The sequence below is a fragment of the Triturus cristatus genome, chromosome 2_1, assembly GCF_964204655.1.
Source record: "Triturus cristatus chromosome 2_1, aTriCri1.1, whole genome shotgun sequence".
Classification (NCBI taxonomy): domain Eukaryota; kingdom Metazoa; phylum Chordata; class Amphibia; order Caudata; family Salamandridae; genus Triturus; species Triturus cristatus.
The window spans coordinates 1,005,856,488-1,005,877,125 of NC_140581.1; the positions used below are offsets into that span (position 1 = coordinate 1,005,856,488).

General features: G+C 44.8%; 1 protein-coding gene across 5 annotated transcripts in view; it reads left to right on the top strand.

Moving 5' to 3' along the window:
* The window catches only part of BNC2 (basonuclin zinc finger protein 2), a 1,107,147-nt gene that overhangs the window by 712,539 nt on the left and 373,970 nt on the right, over positions 1-20,638 (top strand). For 2 of the 5 annotated variants that reach the window (XM_085634798.1, XM_085634806.1), the window contains exons 1-2: positions 15,975-16,839; positions 17,899-18,062. In XM_085634798.1, the coding sequence (XP_085490924.1) occupies positions 16,761-16,839; positions 17,899-18,062 (243 nt within the window). In that variant the 5' untranslated portion in view covers positions 15,975-16,760. Of the gene's footprint in view, positions 1-15,971; positions 16,840-17,898; positions 18,063-20,638 lie in introns of those variants that run through there. The other 3 variants (XM_085634830.1, XM_085634824.1, XM_085634816.1) reach the window with 3 other exon arrangements.

The window sequence follows — 20,638 nt, forward strand, 5'->3', positions numbered from 1 at the left end:
TTCCCATGAGGCACAGGGTCAGACTGATTTGCATATGGCCATGTCTGAACTGGGGTGGCAGAGTGGGCTAAAGAACAGTGATGGATCAAACCCGGATCTGTTGACTGGGTGTGAGTGTTTGATTGGTTCTGATGCTCCGTCCATCACCACCCCCTTTTGTACCGCTGTGTTCCTAGTGACATCATGGACAACTCAAGCTTCCCTTCTGTCTATTTGACGTCACTCAGAATCCCTCATTGAAAAACATCCCCGTTATTCACTGTTACCCATCTATAATTCCATGAATTCTCCAGTTCATGTCAGATCACTATCAAAGATCCCGCAAATCAAGCAAGCCAAGCCATTCACAGTAGCAAATGGTTTATGTGGTGTGCTAGCTTAATTTGAGCAAGTTGCATTTGAAAGGCCCTTACTCCATTTTACCCTTCCAAACATGACCATTTGTGTTTATAAATGGACATAACTGTATTATCTCCTTAAAATCATGCTTTTTCCATCTGTTTCCAAGTCCGCAACAAAGTCCCAGTCCCAGCCAAAGTCACACTTTGGTATAAGTACTCCCTGATAGAAATATTATTTTAACTTGCTAGTTTTCCTATACTTAAAATATTTCCTTCTTTTTCCAGTCCTTTGAATTTATTGTCTCAATCTCTCCCACCACCCCCCCTTTGACACCTTTCCCTCCTCCACTGTTACTTGTCCTTTTGGTCTTTTATGGTTTGCCACTTAACATTTCTGTGTAATTCCAGTGAGAACAATTAGTGAGGATTATGTCAACACTTCCCTTATTAAGCCTCTTAGTCGGAAGAAGTGAGGGAACGTTATGCTATATGGTGATTGCAGACCCGATGGACAAAGTCTCAAAGTTGCTCTCTGAGGAGGGCCTACCGCTGCTCATTGAGGTAGTGCACCTTCTGCAGGTGGCCAGGTATTGCATTCTTGAGGCATCCTTACCGTCCGCAGGTGACCTCGCTCCCTTCCCCCACCATGTCAGTCCAATATCTCTCTCGGACGCAGTCCCACTCCCTTGTCCAAAGACCCCCAGAACCTGCATTCTTGACGTTCAGGTCAATAACATTCCTCCAAGGCCTGTACTGTCTCCTCCTGTCAGAACTGCTTTGTGCCTTACCTCCCAGGGTAGCATCTTCATGCAGCTTCTCCATGTATATGCTCTAGAAGACAGCAGGTTTTGCGGATTGGGGAGCTTAATATCGAAGCCAGCCCCTTGGCGCAGAAGGGGATGTGGCCTAACATGTTTTTTCCAACTGTACTGTCATTCTTCAAGAGAAAGCACCTTCAGAGCGGCAAGATGAATTTAAACTCTGAGACACAGAAGAGGGAGAAGTTTTTCTGCCCAAGCAGGATGACAATATTCAAAGACAAAGCCTTGTTCTATAAAAAGGACGTTTTCTCTTATGTGTCCTTTCTTTATCATTGGAACGACTGCATGCCTGTATTCCCTGGATTCTGAAAAGAAGCTGGAACATCATAACACTTGTGGCCGTGCCTACATGAAGAGTCCATGTCTCTGGGTTGAGTCTGTGCTTCCTCACCTGTCAGATCCAGGCACCCAAGGCTCTGAAGCAAGAACCCCCCAGTCTGTGCTGTCAACAAACACTCTCTGGTGAATACACACATGTGTAGCCAAGTGTCTGTGGTAACTGGCCTCCACTCATGGTAACTGGTGGAATGTGACTGTGTCATATTCTAAGGGAATCTTCACCCCCAACATTTCTGCGAAAATGTTGTGGTTTGAAACGGTGGCCAGTTACTGGAGTTAGCCGGATGGCTGGGATGTTTCTCCTGTAATCTGCATTTAAATAAAGCTGGTTTTCTTGGTACCCTTCTTGACTCCGCTGCCTATTTCGTTATACTTGCGATGACAGGAAACGACAGGGAGAAGACATCCTAACATCTTCCCTGTATATCGGACTATCATATGATTCAATTGGTCTGCTAGGTCACTCTTTGTGGCCTGGAGGGAATTGTTTTGTTAACGCTGCCCAGCATTGCCTGCCACAATGTAAGTAATTTAATTTGAACTCTTTTGTGTGCCTGCGAGTTCTCTTGGTCTTGAGCCTGGACATTTTCTCTTGCGGACATTGTCTTGCTCATCCCTCGAGGCTCTGTGAAGACTGCTGTGTGTTTGCGGACTGCCTCTCGCGCCCACCCTACGTACGTACCTTAGTTGCTCAGCAGCAGCTCTTCTCCCTGCCATAATGTTTCGTTTCTGCGACTGCTGCTGCATGGTGTGCGGATGGTGTCTTCTCAGCAGAAGCTCCCCTCTGGGCAACATCATTGCGGCACACTCTGATGACTGATGAATGTGCCATTTCCTCTACTGACGCAGGTCCACCCGCAAACTTTGAATGACAGCAATAGTCTTTCACATCACAGCCACTGTGATACGCACAAATTCTGGGGTGTGTTGCAGCACGGTTATTAGGAGCTCTGCTGTGATACGCATACATTCTGGTTGCTATCATTGTATTCTTCTTTGGCTAAGTGACAACCACTGTGATACGCACACATTTTGAGGCGTATCACGGCTCATTTAAAAGAAGCATTGCTGTGACATGCATGCACTGTGGATCTCACACTTGTTATTTACTCTGTATATTGCACACAAACATTTAAAAGTGTATCGCTGTCCATGTAAAGGGTACATTGCTGCTTCCGCTTCTGGTTACATGAGATCCATTTTGTTAGGCATTTTTATTTTTTTGAGTAATCCAGCCTGACCTCACTTTCATTCGTCCTCTTCATGCAAGTTCCAGCTGCAATCCTCTCATTTTATAAAGGTGTATCACTATGGCCATCTTCTGTGATACACACATATTATATATATATATGGATGTGCTTTTATTGTTTTTTTATTGGTTTTTGTACAGCTCTCATTTGCATTTTCGTTGATGTTATTTCAAACGGCATGCAGAACATCACTGCTCCTCCGTTCTTCTTGTCAATTCGTGGTGAACCCTCCATTATATGGAATAAATGGAAAAAGGTTTTCGAGCGCTGTGCTAAAGTCTGTGGCACTTCCTTGAGTGCCAAACGGAAAACTGCTCTACTTCTTCAATGCTTGGAGTCGGAGGGTCAAGAAGTTTTCGATCATCTTCCTGATGTGCCTGACGATGAGGCTGTTGATCTCAATGAATGAGACCTGCATATGGAAGCTTGATCTTCACGATCTACCACGAATTAGCGCTATTCTTGAATGCTATTATTTTGGTAAATGGGTGCAAATTGATGGAGAATCCATTGAAACCTATGTAACAGATCTAGTCATCTAGCCTTTTCATGTGAATTTGGTTTGCTGCTAGATGAGAGAATCATATACCAGTTTATGCTAGGTTTAAACAAAGACAAAGTTTGTGATGAACTCTGGTTGAGGGATGATCCCACTCTTGATGAGGTCTTGCAATTAGCCAAAAAAATAGAATATTCCATTACATGCATTGAGGTTATGAAGTGAGATTCCAACAAAGATGTTCATGTCGTTAACGGTGAGAGGAAAAACGTTGATATTGGCACTGCCCGTGGAGTGGATAATCGCCCTGGGTCTAGCAAAAGATGCTACTGGTGTGACAGTTTAGGTCATTTTGCAAATGACAAGGCCTGTCCTGCCCTGCCCTCAAGACAACTTATCTTTATTGCAAGAAAAAGGGGCACTTTTCTTCTGTTTGCAGGTTGGAAAAATATAAGCAGAAGGTAAACGAAGTGGGTGTTAGCACTCGTTGTGACAAGAAAGATTTGGATTTTGAATGGGGACAGATTGTCCTGCAGGTCACAGATAAGATTGAGTCTGGGCCCCTTGATAATACTAAGGTAAGAGGGAAAAGAACCAAAGTACTGTTTGACTCAGGGGCCAAAATTACTATTGGTGCAAACAAGTTCTTTGAAGACAATCTTAAGGGGGTGGTGATCATATTAAAACCCAACAGTAGGCCATGCACATACGGTGGGCAACCTATTGAATTACATGGGTATTTTTTGGGTTTGATTAAGCACGAGCAGCGTTTTACATCTGGAACGGTTTATGTCTCAAAGAAAGGTGACAGTCTAATAAGATAGATATACCAAAGGGGGTTTGGTGTCATGCTGGACTCTTATTAGCAACCCCCCATCATCTTAAGAAAGGAACATATGGTCTGCGAAGTTGGGGCCCAAGAGTCTTGTGACAGGACCTTGCAGGGTGTTTAACAAAATGAATTTATCTAGGTGTACAGGGGTGGGTTGTGGTGTATGAACGGATATTTTCACAAAATCCAGCTCGTTTCTGAATTGCAACCCAACTGCTGCAAAGTACATGATGTCCCCATTTATGTCAGGGAAGAGATCCAGATGGAATTAGAGAAACTTAAATCCCTAGGGGTTAAAGAGGAAGTGGAAGGGAGAGCATGCTTGGCGCCAGTGGTTGTTGCAGGGAAGGCCACTGGAAGTCTATGATTATGTGTAGACATGAGACAGCTTAACAAGTGTGTTTTGGTTCACAGATATTCCTTCCCCAACATTACCAAATTGCTTTCAATGGTAGGTGTGCTAAAAATAAATTGCACCATAGACCTTGCCTCTGCATACCACCAAATCCACCTTGAGGAATCTTCCAAAGATCTTACTGCATTTGTAACACCATTTGGGTCTTTCAGATTTGCCAGACTGCCATTTGGCTTAGTCTCAGTGGCGTCAGTTTTTCAGCATGCCTTGGAGAGAACCTTGGCTGGTTTGTGTGGGCTATATCAAGATGATATACTTGTATGTGGCAAGTATGAATCTGAACATAATGAGCGGGTCAGGCAGGTTTTGAGTAGACAGAGCTATAAAAATCTTACTATCAAATTACAAAAATTCAATTTCTGCATGAAAACCATCTGTTACCAAGGGCACACTATGACGGGTGAGGGAGTGATTCCGAAAGCTGCTCTAGTTTACACTATTCTGAATTTAGCTTCGCCCACTACCAAGGAAGAATTGATGTGCTTTTTTGGTATGGCCAAGTATTAAAATTAATTTGTCAAGAACTTTGTTGGAATCAGCTCAAACATGAGAATCTTACTAAAAAAAGGGCTGTGACTTTCTGTGGAATGTGGCTTGTGAACAGGAATTTACTGAGTTAAAAAGGAAGCTGGCTCAGGCTCCCAAACTTAAGAACTTTGATCCGAATAAAAGTTCAATAGTTACTACAGACGCTAGTCTAAAGGGGCTGGTTGCTGTTTTTCAACAGGGGGGTTCTGGAGCTGAAGACACAATCGTGTTTATATCAAGAAGCTCAAAGGGGGTAGAGACCAGGTACTCCGTGATAGAAAGAGAGGCATCAGCGGCTCATTGGGCGATCAAAAAATGTAGGACATTTCTTTGGGGAAGTTCTTTTATTGTAAGGACTGATCACAAGCCTTTGTGTGAAGTTTTTAAATCCAAGTGTATTGGCTCTGTGTCCTCCAGAATCACAAAGTGGGTGGTTAGTCTACAAGAGTGCAACTTTGATGTCTGATATACTCCAGGGGCAGAAAATGTAATTGCTGATACTTTATCAAGACTTGTACCGGAGACAGAGATGAGGCAGTAGTGTGAGTTAGACTCTGGTGAGTTTGTCTTTGACAATGATTACAAGATAATTTCTGAAGAAAGGTAGCAAAGGGAGGTGAGTTTGGATGGCGTGTTACAAAAAGTGCTTCTTCTACTACAGAATAGATGGAATCGCAAGGAACAAAGTGGTTGGATTACAAAGATTTCTGGGCAGTGAGGGGGCAACTACCCTCTGTTGGTGGTATGTTGCTTAGGGGAACTAGACTTGTTCCTCCTACTATTCTTATGAGTAAGTTACTAGAGTAAGCTCACAATTGTCATCTAGGAATCTCCAAGACTAAGGAAAAGTTGTGTTCCTCTTACTGGTGGCCTGGGATGGATCTCCAGGTCGAGATTTTGGTTAGGGAATGCATACAGTGTTCTGTGAGTGAAAAATCAATGGAACCCAGGGTATAACCAATGGCTGTTGGGAATCGACAAGCAGGTCCTTGGAGAGATATCGCTCTAGATATTCTTTGTCCGATTCATGGAGAAGGTTAGAAGTCTTATGTTATACTGGTGATGGACCTGTTCTCAAGAGGACTGCAGATGTGCGTTACCCAATGGATTGAGACAAAACATGTCATACACTTTTTGAAAGATCTCATAGCTTGTGAGGGGCTCCTGGAAACCATTCTAACTGACAACAGGGTACAGCTGGTGTGTAAAGAGATGGAGAGTTTCTTTAATGGTTGTGGAATCAAACACAAGACGTGTGTTCTCTATCATCCCGACACAAACAAGATGGTGGAGAGGTTTAATTGTGTGCTTAAGGATATCATTGCTTTGGCTAAGAGTGATAGGAAATGTTAGAAAGAGGAAATAAGAAAAAGAGTTGGTGTTTACATATTTACTCCTCACACCACCACGGGGGATTCTCCTTTTTTCTTATTTAATGAGAGGTTTCCAAATACTATATTGGAGCCTTTTTGGATAAACAAACTTCAGGGTCATAGAGGCATGAGTGCTGTTTCAGATGAGTGGAGGCTGTGGGAGGACAAAAAAGTCAGGGACAACAAGATAAGTTTTGACAAGAGAAATTCAACCAAACAGACCAAGGTTACTGTTGGTGGTTTGGTCATGTTAAGGAGACCTGGGTGACAGGATGGGGAAATTAAGCTGTTGAAACCTTTAAGAGTGGTAAAGGTGTTCACAATGGTTGTTTACAAAGAGAAGAGTTTGGTGTCTGATGAAGATTTGTCGCTAAGTTTAAGAATGAGAAATGTGTGGACTCTGACAATAAATCTCCATCACCTAGGAAGTCTAGTAGAGGAGTGAAGAAACCTATTCACTCATATGATTATGTGTGGAGTTTTGCCCTACTTTGCTTTTTCCTTTGTTATGATTCTGTGAAATATGTGCTAAGTTGTCAATATTAATTTCTTTCACAGTACTTCCTTTGTGTAAATAGTTGCAGTTCTTCTATTCTTTCTCTTTTGCTCTTTATTGTAGGTTGGTTTATTTATGAATGAGAGGTGTGTGATAACTGACCTTTACTCATGGTCACTGGTGGAATGTGACTCTCAAATTCTAAGGGAATCTTCACCTCCAACATTCCTGCGAGTATGTTGTGGTTTGAAACGGTGGCCAGTTGCTGTTGATAGCCGGATGGCTGGGATGTTTCTCCAGTAACCTCTACTTAAATAAAGCTGGTTTTCTTGGTACCCTTCCTCACTTCAGTGCCTACTTCTTCACAATCTCCTGTTGGTTGCTGATGCCCTTCATCCCCCACCGAACAGTAACACAGTCTGGGAATCGCGTGTTGTCCACTTGAACAAAGCTTCTTGTGGATTTGACCTGTAAGATCAGATTTACAGGTACAGGCAAAAGAATACCTTGTTCCATTAGATTCTGCTGTGTGCCCCCAAAATGAGGAACACCTCACTAGTCAATAATTAGAATCTTTCAGCTGGTTCTAGAACACTTCTGTGGAATAGCATGAATTCCTGATACCATATATTAATGTGTATTACAAAATCATATCAATTTGGTGCGTCTCCCTAATGATTAAATTGCTTCTTTTTATTTGAATTACTTCCTGTGAGGGATAAACTAGTGCAGTGCACTGTTAATTAAATGTTACATTTAGTTAATCCTCATTTTCTCTGTTAATATGGATAGAGACAGATATGTATTTATTAATTTTACGTTCTTCTGTAACTAACACCGATCTACTATAGAGGCTTCAGTGCCCTGTAGATCACAATGAACTGTGAAGACAGAAAGTCTAAATTATCACTCATTCATCACTTTTGTAATCACCCCAGGTATCTTCTCATGTCAACAAAAAGGATGACAGACTTTATCGTAATAGATTGTGTTATGACCTCTTCGACTGAATTGTTATGTACATGGAATTTTGTGGGGGGGAAATACCCGACAATGTTATGTCTTTTATTTTTTTAGGCCTTTTTCACTTTAACCAAAACTTTTCTTGGTACAATACAATAAATGTGATTAAAGGGTTTTTGATGTATAAAGGAAAGATAAAGTTCTCAGTATGGTTTTTTTTGGGAAGGACAGAGGTGGGATTGCTTTGGGGATCTTTTTATGTAACAAAAAGGAGAGCACAGGAGAAGGGTAAAGAGAAGCAAGTGGCTTCCTCTTTTTTTCTTTGAGCTTTGTTTTTAGTTCTTCTTTATCATAATCCTCATCTTCTTTATCATAATCCTCATTTTCTTCATATCTTCTTACTTTTGTGAAGACTGTTTAGGAGTGGGGTTCTGTCCATATTCCATTCGTGAATATCATAATCGGACACTCTACAACAATTTCTTTTACATCTCAAATCCTAAACATCTTTTCAGTTATTGGTTTTCTGGGTGTGCTCTAGACAAGTGCAAACAATAAGTTTTATCTGTAGGTCTTTCTAGTGGGTTATATTATAGTCTGTCTCTTCCACCTTCCTCCCATTGACACCTTTCCCTCCACCAGTGTTACGTGAAGCAGGCCTATTTTTTTCTTATCAGTACCAAGAAAGAAATGTATCAAGTGTGGTATCAAGTTAATTTCAAGTTTTGATTGTCTACTTAACTTTACAATAAATCCAAGAATTTTTTTATTTTCTCTGCTCAGCTGTGAACATTATATGTATATCTCCTCCAGATGAAAAATAGGTGTGGTGAAGATTGTTCTGTTTAAAGCTATATTGTGACTTGAAATGGTCAATGTAAAGATTGTCTAGTCCGAGAGTAGAAACTTCTCCAGGAATTAACATTCCTTCAGACAATAAGTGACTTTGGAGAAAATATTTGTTGTTAATATTGATCTGCGCTTTGGAGGATCCAGTTAATGAAAACTACCAAAGGCCTTGATCTTCCACTCGGTCTCAACTCTTAAGACCTACGGTGACCTGTACTGCAGTATATTTGTAAATAGCAATTGCATATTATCTAATGCCACTTAAAGTTGTGATAGAGGGTTAGCAATTGCCCTCTCTACCAGTTTTCTTGGAGCTGTACTTGAAACATGATGGCATCTTTACTTCTAACATGTTTTAAATAAAGGGCTTGTTTTGAAAGAGGGTCTAGATTGCTTATTATTCCAGAGGCTTGGTCTTGTCAAGAAATCGTTCAGATGTTATGTAGTTTTGGTAAGATGAAAAATGTTGCAAACTGAAGGAAGGTTTGCTTCAAAACATTTTCACTTTGTCACTGAACCAACCCTCCTCAGAAACATGGAGGACCATGGGTCCCATCGGCTTTAGGATTTACCTAATCAGATTGTATACTATATCTGTGCAGTTTTCACAGTTTTTTCTTTGTATGTCTGGCTTGACAGCACAGATGTCTGCAGGAAATAATGTTACTAAATCTCCAAAAGATACCTAGAATGGGCTTTGCCTCTGTCCAGAGGAGTATTTTCACACCTCATGATTTTGGCTGTTTTATGAATTGTTCTGCCTCTAATGGAGTGGTTGCCTTGCAGTGCATGAGGGACTAATTTGCGTCTTGAAACTACACTTAATCCTCACACGTTAAATTATTTATCTCATTTATGCATTGTATTTAGAAAACAGTTCATTTTTGCTTTTTTCACTGCTTTGAGCTTCTTTAAATATTTTAATCGGGAATCGTGTGAAAGTCACACATAAATATACACATAGATTTACACATGCAAGCATAAGGGTGGGCAATCTACCTGTTTAAAACAAAACAGGCATTGGCTAAGCCAATAGGTCTGGTCTTAATGTGGCAATAAATGGAGATACTGGCATGCACAAATACATTTTGCCTGCATTAGCACATTAAAGTGAAGACTATTGACTTTGCCATCCTTGTAGTATTTGTGTCAAAAAGAGACTATTCTGCATCCCTTATCTGTTGATTGTATGGTTTGGGTTCCATCCGAACTAAGGGGCTGATTAGGATGGCGGCCACACTTTCGTCTGACCGCCATCCTATCGGAGGTGGGACTGCCTGACAGGATGTCGGCGGTCCCGCCATAGGCATTAGAATGCGACCCCCACCACGGTGTTCGCAATGCCTATATTTTCTAATGCAGTGGGTGCTGCTGGCTGCAGCACACGCCCCAGTACAAAAAGGGGACACTGCACATATTCCTGGACTGCGTGGCGGGCACCCTGCGGTGCCTGCCACATGGTGAAGGGATATGATATGATAGGTGCCCCAGATCCCATGTCTGAGGGCTAGGTGGTAAGGGGAGCCCGCCACGGGCCCCCAATGTCTCTTTCCGCTAGCCTTTTCATGGCAGGTAAACCGCCATGAAAGGGTCGGCGGGAAGGGACATTATAATCCCTATGTAGTGCCTGACAGGCACCTCCACCATTGTAGGGATTGTGGCTCCCTCCGACACACCAATGGGCTCCTTTAGCCTGTGACTGTGAAACAAAAACTGACGAGGTGAAAAAGAAGCCCTCGTTGAACAGAGAAAATTTAACCAACCCCTTTCAGAGCCATGCTCAGGCCACTTTTGGCATTTTCTTGCACTCTAAGTTTCACCTACAACAATAAAAAAAATATTCTTAACTCCTAAATGGAAATCATGATTTACAGAGTCAGGTTTTTTTGGCAGATCTGCTCTTACTCTCATGGAAAGCTCCACCTAACTCAAAGGTGTTTCCACTTGAGTAAGGGCATGAAATTGAAATGCGGTGTGGCCGTGAAAAACACTTTACAATTTTCACAAAATAAAGCCTTTCTATGATTCAGAAACCTTTTAGAAGTAGTTCCTGTCATACTAAATGTACACCAACAAAAATTAAGCACAGTGTTTGCAGGGTGCAAAGTGGGACAAAGGAGGATCATGCAAATGAAAACATGTTTTCCTGTGGAGACAGAAAAATGGGAAAAAACAGGGCAAATGCACTGCTGTGTCTAACCTTTTGGTAGCAAACTGCATGGAGAAGATTTTTGGTGGCTTTCAGGAGCATTTCTGGAAATTTCAAAGACTTTGGGTTTCCAGAACTTATGCCAGGAACATGTTTTGTATTTCACAAGAAAATCAAAATCTTAGATAAGAGTACACTTATTTCATTCACCCTTTCACAATTTTTTTTTTTAAACATGCATACTAATCTGTAAATCAGCATCAATGTCAGCCTATTCATGGGGCAAGAGAATTCAAGATCAGTGGACCAACAGCACGAAATTGTCCAAATGACCTGCATATGAAATTTGTTGTGATCAGAAGAACAATGGCGAACTTTGAGACAAGGAAAATTGATTTCTACTTAAAAGGTACAACTAAAGGCCGGCAGTCTCCCATTGAAAGGAGATGGAATGCTAGTGGCAGAACGTTTTAAGGCTACTGAGGTAAGCGAAAGCTTACTGGAGAAGAGTAGAAGGAAGAGAAGAGGCTAGAAATAATGAAGGAATTTAACAAAATCTGATGTTAACTTGAGCTTTCAGATATTTTACTCTGACCATTAATCTTAAATACATTTTGCTTCACTAAAACAATAGTTAATATGTCAGAAATATCCTATTCCTAACTGCTACAAATTGCAGTTCAATTAAAATGTAATTCAGAGAAATCTGAAATTATCTTTTTGGTTCCCCGCTTTCAGAAGAGTGGAAACACTGGTGGCCTTGGGATATGTCACCTCCCCTCTCTGTGCAAAATACTGTAAAAAATCTGGGCATTATGATGGAAGGTACTCTCTTGATGAGTTCCCAAGTCCAGTTGGTAGCAGGCACCTGCTTTGGGCTTCTGCGTTTGTTGAGGACATTTCTCCCCCTTCTGCCACCTGAGCACAGGAAGAAAGTAGTCCAGGGATTGGTTGTCTCCAGACTGGGCAATGCCAATGTCTTGTACCTGGGCCTTCCTGAGTATCTGCTCAACCGCATACAGATGGCCCAAAATGCAGCTGCCATAGCGGTTCTCATGCTTAAGCCCACGACTCGTATATGCCCGCACCTCAAGGCATTACACTGGCTTCCAGTAAAAAAGAGGATTAGGTTTAAAGCGCTGGTGCTATTTTTCAAGGACCTTCACTGGAGTGCCACGTAGTATCTCAGAACGAGATTCACCCATTATGTGCCACCAAGAACCTTGAGGTCATCAACTTTGAGCCTGGCATCCGTTCCCAGGATACGCCGTGTCTGATCGTGTGGTCATTCTTTTTGGTTCCAGGGAGCCCAAGCCTGGAACCTTCTCCCGTTGACTCTCAGAAATGTAACCGACCTAGGCTTTTTTAAGAAAATGCTCCAAACGTGGGTATTATGCAGCTAACCTAGCTCCCCTTTCTTCTAGATGCAGATTAAAACCGGGTCTCCCGCTTTCAGGGGCATCAGCAGGATTGACAGTCTCTTTTTTTTAGCGCCGGGACACCCTTGTTGAGTAGCTGTGCGCTCTATAAATTCTTTCATTCATCTATTCATCCTTTAGAAAACGTTCTGCTAATGGTTAAAATATTTGGTTTTTATTTGAGCATTTTAATTAAGGTGACTGCTTTTTTATCAAGGAAAACTGAATATTTTAGTCTATATTTTTATATGAATGTATTTTGTTCTTTTATGGCTATAGCCGAAATAAAGAAGTATTCAGTCAGTCAGTCCTATTTCTAACAGGTCGGAGACATTCTAAAAAAATATACACCTCTGCTGAAACAACAGGTGTGTAGTAGGTAAGGGGTAGCATGACCCACACATATTCCTTTAGTTGTATACTGCTCTAACATGCCTGGACTCAGGTACACTATTTGATTTTGCATATTTCGAGGTGCATAGGTGGAACTCTACGCCAACGCACTTTGTGCATGACTGCGCAACTTGCAGATGATTTGTACTACGCCCATTATTTTGCTGTGCAATTGTTCAGTACTCTATCCCCAAAATACATTTCATTTCCAAAACACACAGCAGTCACAGTGGATGTGTGCACACTCTCAAGTTAATATATGAAATTTGCAATACAGACCGTTTGAGGCCGATCATTTTGATTTTGGGCTTTTATGTTAAAGTACCTGGCGCCCATAGGCTCCAGCAGACTACCCACTGTGCCTTAAAGGGGCCATTATGGAGGGCCATTAAATATGTAGGAGCCCAGCAGAGTCCTAGCATTTCACAATGTTGGCTGCCTCCCTGAGTTAAGGGATTGCCCTTTGAAAATAAAGGGACTTGGGCATGTGTTTGTGACACCCGCTTTAGCAGTTTGGAGGGTGGTGTCACTGTGAAGTTTTGTGTGATGTAAAGCATTCATATTTATGGTTCTCCATACAGAAGCTCATTGATGCCTCCGCAAGAAGACAGTACAATGGAGCTAGGGGGTCAGAGGAACAAATTAAACCAGAGCAGAAAATGGAGGGCTGGAAAGATGGATGAATGGAGAGGAGAAAGAAACCAAAGAAGGGTGGATTGATGGAGAGGAGGTTGGAGCCATGGATTGAATGAAGAGTGGGTCTTTGGAGAGATGGATGGGTGATGGCTGGAGAAAAGTGTGCATAGGCGAGTGGAAGGAGAGAAGGTTGACTGGGTGGAGGGAGAGAAGGATAGATGGATGGCTAAATGGAGAAAAGGACGGAGAGTGATGGAGGGATGGTGGGAAGGAAGGAAATGTGGATGATGGTTGAATGGATGGATTGAAATATGAAAGATAGGAACAGGGCAGTAAAAAATGGCTTCAAAGCTGGATGGATGAAATGGCACCGGACAAAGGAGGATGGGGAAGGATGGATGAAAAAAACTAAAAATGAATGGAGCAATGTCGGGAGGAATAAAAGGGAGATAGCAAGCCCACGGATGAGCGTTGGGCTCGCTCTCCTCGCTTGGTTGCTCAGTACTCTTTCGAAATTGTTTCAGAGTGGGGGGGTTCTGCATATCCCCTTGTACAGGCAGGAACGAGTGCTTGAACATCCCCCACTGCTTGAGGTATCTCATTCTCCAGTAGTGGCCATTTCTCGCAAGCACAAAGAAGCGCACCGCTAACCGGCTTCTAGAGTTTGCAGTGATGTTTGTCACACTGTCCTTCTTTCCTGAAGTTGTGGGACACTTAAGGAGTGCTGCATGAGTACATTCGTGGCAGCTTGAAAGAGAATATACGGTACCTCTGTGTTTCCAGTTTTCTTATTGATATAGCAAATCCCCAGCAAATTCGGGCTGTCTCTGTCACGGTAATGTGTTGTATCACGATAGAGAGCTAGGTGAAAATAAATGAAACGGTGGCTTCCGCTATTACCAAATTTGTTTAATCCTTGTTTTGTATGTTGAGGCTGTTTTTTTCCTCCTACCCTCAACCCAACTCATCCCACGTACCTGTTTTGGTCACGTTTGGTCTATCCGCTGAACTGCCGCATTCCACAAAAAATAATGGTTGGGGTTTTCTTAGTTGTGGGGCTAGGGAGGGGGGTGGATGTTAGAGGGTTTCACATAATGCCTGGTGAAGGAATGGGCATGGTTCCTATGGGTGGCAGTCTCACAAATAGCCGAGGTTTCGAGGTAGTCGAAGCCCTGAAACACACCGCCCCATTCAAAGATCACACATTGAACAGGGACAATAGCTAATAACTGGAGCCGTTTGCATCGAGTCGGCGATATTCGGGACTGCGGTATCACGATATGCCCAACGGTGTCGTCTCAGACAAGGATGCACTTGGCGCGCCTGGCCAGGTCCGACCACTAGCATGGGCGAGCCGGGCACAGGCCCAGGGCACCAATTTTCTGAGGGGCGCATGGAGCTGTGTGCATTAAGGTTATGTCGCCAGTATAGCGTCCTTCTCATCTTGCTCCAGCCTTGTCTTTGTCCCTGCCTGTTCGTTTCTGTCTGATTTGCCAATTTAAAGTGGTTTTATCCTTCATTGTCATACGGCGGTAATGCTTTAAACACCTTTTTAGCCTCCTTCCTTCTCCACCTGACCCCTGCTGACACACATCAGCAAAGCCATCATCTGTGAGGCAGCTAAGCTATCGGTGATGTAGGTGCGCTGGGGGAGGTCCGGGGATGTTGGTGTTCAGGGGCCACTCCCTGCTCATCCAGTGAACACAAAAGGAACCCCCTGCTACCTCGTGTAATTCACTACCGTCAGAGCGCCAAATGTGTCTCGTTCCTCGCTCAGGGCGCTATTTTAGCATAGGCCTGCTCCGCGCCTGGCAGTGCGGCTGTGCCCCCTCTCGGCTCGCTGCCTAGGCCTGCACCTGAGCGAAGCACCAGCGAGCCTGACTAATAACCCCTGCGCACACTCCATCGATTTTCCGGGAGAGAGTTTAAGGACTAAACAAACTTGGAGTTGGTGTCTTAATAAAGTGCGCCTCTCGGGCTGTCACTTGCAGTTACAACGCAGTATAGTTTGTGTGTGTGTGGGGGGGGGGGGGCAGAGCTGTCGCCGGCCGCTAGCAGCAGACCCCCCACCCCCTTACAACCCCCCCCCCCGCGAGCCCTGGACTCTGCTAGGCCACCTTGCAGGGGCCGGCGGGGAGCACATTTCTCAGTTTTACCCTAATGACTTGCAACACTGATAATGTGCCTGATGATCTCCCATTGATTTCGCTATCACCGGCTTGTCTGGTAATTGATCCGTTGCTGAGCCTCTAGTTAATTATATCGGCTCTGACACGGCCCGGCCCGCGGGGACGCCCGCCCGACTCTTTGCAGGAGAACACTTCTAATGAAAGAGTCTGTTGCTGCAGGTGCGGCCGGCCGGCCTGCTGCTGCCGCCGCCGCGCGCCACTCGCGCCCCTGTGTCTTCGGTGGGGCTTCTTCGGTTGATTCTTTCCAGGACTGCAGGACACTCGGATCCGAGGGGAGGGGGCGCGGAGGGAGGAGCAGGAATGCCGAGGTGGGGTGGAGGGGGTGACGGAGGGCGGGGAGAGGAGGAAGCCTGCTATTGACAGTGTCCTTAAGCCTCCCACAAATAACAGCCATTAGCGGGAAGGTCAGGCGCTGAGCAGGCAGCTTGACTGAGGCACTGAGTGCCACTTCACGAATCGAGAGCCCAGCACATTTTACGGCCAGTTTAAATGGGTAATAGCTGGCTGTAAATGCACAGCCACTGTTGGCACACTCCGCGTGCATTGCATCCCCCCCTTACCAAGAGGTCGACCGGCCCTTAGACATTTAAGGTTTCACTGTAGAATATGTGTATTTTATTCAAATACATTTTTATTTTTTTGTGGTTGTCACTAGCGTAATTTGCCCCACCACGTTAGGGAACATAAAGGGATTACGTCCATTTTCACCTCATAAAAAACTATAATTCAATTTCGTACTCGCACTAGACGGGAAAAAAATCTGTCTGAGCGCACCCCAGCTCCCCTCCCCTCGGAGGACGTGAGGGTGCCGGGTTTGAGAGCGTGCGCGCGTCTAATGGTGGCGCACGCCGTGGGGAAAGTTTTTAACAGAAAAGCTTTCAGGCTGAGGCTGCGGCCAGGGAGGCCCATTTGTGTCAGCGGCGCGCGGCCCCATCCCTCCTCATCGCGCGCTAATGACCCCGAGAGCGCCGCGCGCCTCCCTGGGCTCCTCCAGCCGCACTTTACTGCCATCCCTCAGCGGGAGAGTGCCTCATCCATCCTCCGGACGCACTCTTTTTTTTGTTGTTGTAGCTTTTCACCTTATTTTGGAGCAACCCGTTTTATTTTAGGATTAATGCTCATTGGTCCATTCGTATTTGTACTTCTGAAAAAAAGGACTATAGCTCAGTGCGTCACTGCACGCGCTCCTGAGATGTTTGCAGTCTGCGGGGCGCAGGTTCTAATCCGAGCAGGGGCGAGTGCGCGTTTCATTCTTTCAAGGTCGAAGCAATGAGTACCCTGGCGCTGGGTAACTTTAATACATATTATTCAAGCAACGGTTCAGTTGTTGGCGTGGACTACGTAAATGGTCAGTATTAATCGTTTTATTTCTAATTCTATTTGTTCATTATTGAAAAAGCCTGCATGATGGTTTGCACTATCCGTTTCTTTAAAAAGAATTGATTGTTTAAAACATGTTTATACAACCGACCAGTAAATAGGCTGTCTATGTTGCTAATATAATTGATGTATTCTTTCAACAAAAAGGTGTATGTATTTTTATTTTTTTAAACTTGGAATACATGCATTTCTGATTTTATTGTCTTTAAGTGGCATCCCGCTTGCTTTTTCGCCTGATGGAATTATTGTCCTTTACAGGATTTCAATTTTTTTTTACAATTTCAATTTATACCAATTTTAGGAAAATGTGATTTCGTTTAATCTATATGTGGTGGGCGAGGGCGGCTTGTCTTTCCCGACCCTTGTCCCCAGACCGCTTCAGAAAAAGGGGAAATAACTGAATAATGTATTTGGTGGTAGAATTGTGCACGGTTTTGTGGAATGGCGTGTAAGAAGTGTCTGCTTGAAAGGTGTCCACCTGCCCTTGGTCTTAGCTGGCAGGTGGCACACATTGAGTCGGGGGGGGGAGGGGGCGAGGGTGGCAGCACACATTCCCATGCATGGCCGGTGACAGCTAAAGAAGTTACTTTTGAAGGGCTGCCCGCGCACCCTGTGTGCAGAGTGGCCAGTGGCAGACGTGGCATGCCGCTTCTGACAGCCCGGCCCGAGTGCAGAGTGTGTCCGCAGCCTCCTAGTCCATGTCACGCCAGCTCCCGGCGCTGCCCCATGCCGCATGTGTGCCCTCCGCGCAGCCCGCTCCAGTGACCCCCGGAGGGGGCGGCTGCCGGGGCGCATACCTGACAGGCAGCTGCCCAGGGGAGACCCCAGCCCATGCATAAATGATACAAGGGGGGGGGGGGGATCCGCGCGGAAGGTGCGAAAGACGCGCTGACCCCCAGCCCCTCCTGCAGCTGCACTCCCCTCCCCCAGCCCCAAGTGACAGGCACCGCGCAGACAGCTCCTTAACTCCTCTGCACGCGTGCTGCCGGCTGCCAAGAGGCTCACTGCTTCCACCTTCACTTTTCAGCCAGCGCAGGCGGCCGCGGATGTGAGCGGAGCGGCGAGGGCAGGAGCGGCGCCCGCACCGGCAGCCCCATGCAGTACGGCACCAGGACGCCCAGCAGCGAGCCCGCCTTCATGGGCACATGGCAGCCCGGTGAGGCCAACCTGCTCTTCAGGATGTCCCAGCAGGTAAGGGGGGCTGCGCTGCTCGCCGCGGAGGGAGGGTGGGGGTCTGTGGGTCTCTGCGCGTGAAGCGCCGCGCTGCCCTGTGCCCGCCACTGTAAGCATGCAGCCAGGCAAAGTTTGCAAAGCCGGCCGACTAGTGCAACTTCCTTCTCGCCTTTCATGCTTTCAGGCGCGTGCCATTGTTACATGACTGACGTGACATCCCTACCTACGGCCACACAAGGTACGCCAGCAGTGGTGGCTGTAGCGGAATGAAAGAGCAAGTCACAATATGACAGTTTTTGATCTTTCTTTCCCTCTTCTACTTCCTCATAATATCTCTTCCGTTTTTTGTGGGTATATACCCTAACTTATTTTTCCTTACTTCTTTCATTCTTTCTTGCGTTTGCTCTTTTGATTTGAACACATTGTCTTTGTTTTATTGCACTTCCTCTTTTCTCTAGTCCCATTACTTTCCTTCTTTCTCTTTCTTCTTTCCGTCTTTCCTTCTTTCTTTCGCTCTTTCTCGTCCTTTCTTATATTTGTCTCCTTTTCCTCCTTTTCTTTTGTATTTCTAGTTCTTCCTTCCTTCATATTCCCATCTTAACTTACCTCTTCCATCCTTCCTATCTCTAGTTGAACTTTTTTCACCCATCCTTGTCCTAGCGTTACATTTCTTTTTCTATGTTCCAAGGTTTTGTCATGCTTCTCTTTCTTCCTTCAGTTCCTTGTTTTCTTTTAAATTCACATTTCCTTTACTCCCTTTCTTCCTTCCCCCTGTCCAAGCCTGATAGCAGATATAGGGGCCCCTCCAGAGTAGCATAATTGACTTCATGTGGCTGCCGGCAGCTTTCTTCCATCCGCAGGAGTGCAGACCAGTTGTGCTGCAACTTTTTGCCAGCGTGGAACACGAGGTCATTACTGGAGACTTTCAGATGTTGACTTTCCTACTCTCCCACCCTCTCATTCGCCCCACTTTCTCTCGCCCCACTTTCCCTCTCTCGCCTCTCTCTCTTTCTCCGTCTCCCCCTTCCACACACACATTTTTTTTTTTTTAACTGAGCTGTGACTTGGCTTTATCCCCAGCGCTGCTCCTGCACCGGGGGCCGCCTTCAAGGCATCTTGGAATGCTGGTTCTGACGGAAAGCTGAAATGTTATTGTGAGGCCAGTAATAACTGATAATTAATCACAGGAGTGGGTGTCTCTGTACCACGCTCTCGGTGGTACGTGCCCTGCCTGCCCCAGCTCCTTTTACTGAACAGCCTGGCTCTGCTGGGCGTACCCCAACAGCGGCATGGGCAGAGCCAGCCTCCCCTTGGCCTGGACTCGAGGCTGGGAGAGGGGTTCCCACTGTAGTCCTCTGTAGGGGGGCTCATCTCCAAGCAGCCGTGTGGCACTTCGCCTCCTTGGATCAGGTCTTCGTCCAGCATAGGGTCAGTAGATGGTCAAGCACCGCCATCGGCACTTTGGTCCCAAGAACGCCGTTGTAGGGTTGACAGATGCCCCATGTAATGTCCTATGGGTAGTGAATACACGCACAGATGTTGCATGAGTTCTCTATTGGAGAGACACACCTAAGTGACAAGGTAAATCTGTTGGTGCAAAGGTTCTTTGCAGCCGGAGCCTTCTGCAGGGCGTGGGGGATACATTGTGATATCCCCTTTAGAAGGTACACTGTCACTGCCCCTCATACCAGGAACTCTATTTGGCATAGCTGAGTGGCACCTGCTTCTGGCCGCTTCAATACACTTAAAGGAACGTTTAACCATCTCCAAAGAGTTCCCATGGGTTGTTTCGGTATTATGGAGTCCCCAGTATGTAGGACGAATGCCTTGGTCCTCCCCACCGCATCTTCTATGAACAGGACATACAGACTGCTGAAAAGTGGAAAGGTAGCTCAGCTTAGACAGCGACTGACCTCTCAGAATCATCCTCGCTTTCTGCGAGGTATGCTTAAGAGGGGTGAGATTGGAAATAAGTCTTCCTCCATAGTGTTCTGCAGGATTCCACGCCATCCGATCTGAAGGATAATCAATTGATGAATGCCTGTTGAGCCCTGTAGCACTGGCGTGAGCTTGAGCATTTTGGTCTAAAAAAGCTTTTGCAAATAGACTTAATATACAACAAGACCGTTTTAGCAGAGCTTGAAAACACAGAAGACCTATAAGAAAAAGAAGGGCATGTACACAAAAAGAGTGACAAGCTAGAGCATTCAGTTGAATTGTACACAAAAGGGCAAAGTCAAATATCTAATTCATTTTTTGACGGAGCTCTACTTCCACCGTTTCACATTTTCACTTGCACCTTAAAAATTAAGGCATTTATATTATATCAAAGTTGTGTTTGTGCAAGAGATAAGAGTCTCCCTACATGTTGGGCAAATTTAAAAGGGGATATTTGCTTGTAGGAGAAAAGAGTAAACACATGTATAGAGAAAAAAATATGTAGAATGTCCGAAAGAAGCTACTCATTGACAGTCTGTCATCTCTTCAGAAGAGGCTTTGACATTTTGAAGGACCTAGTCCTTTAGACAGAAAGCAGTTCTACAAAGTTTTTGGATAGGGAAATTTGTCATTTTCTGTTTCTTTTTTTTATAATG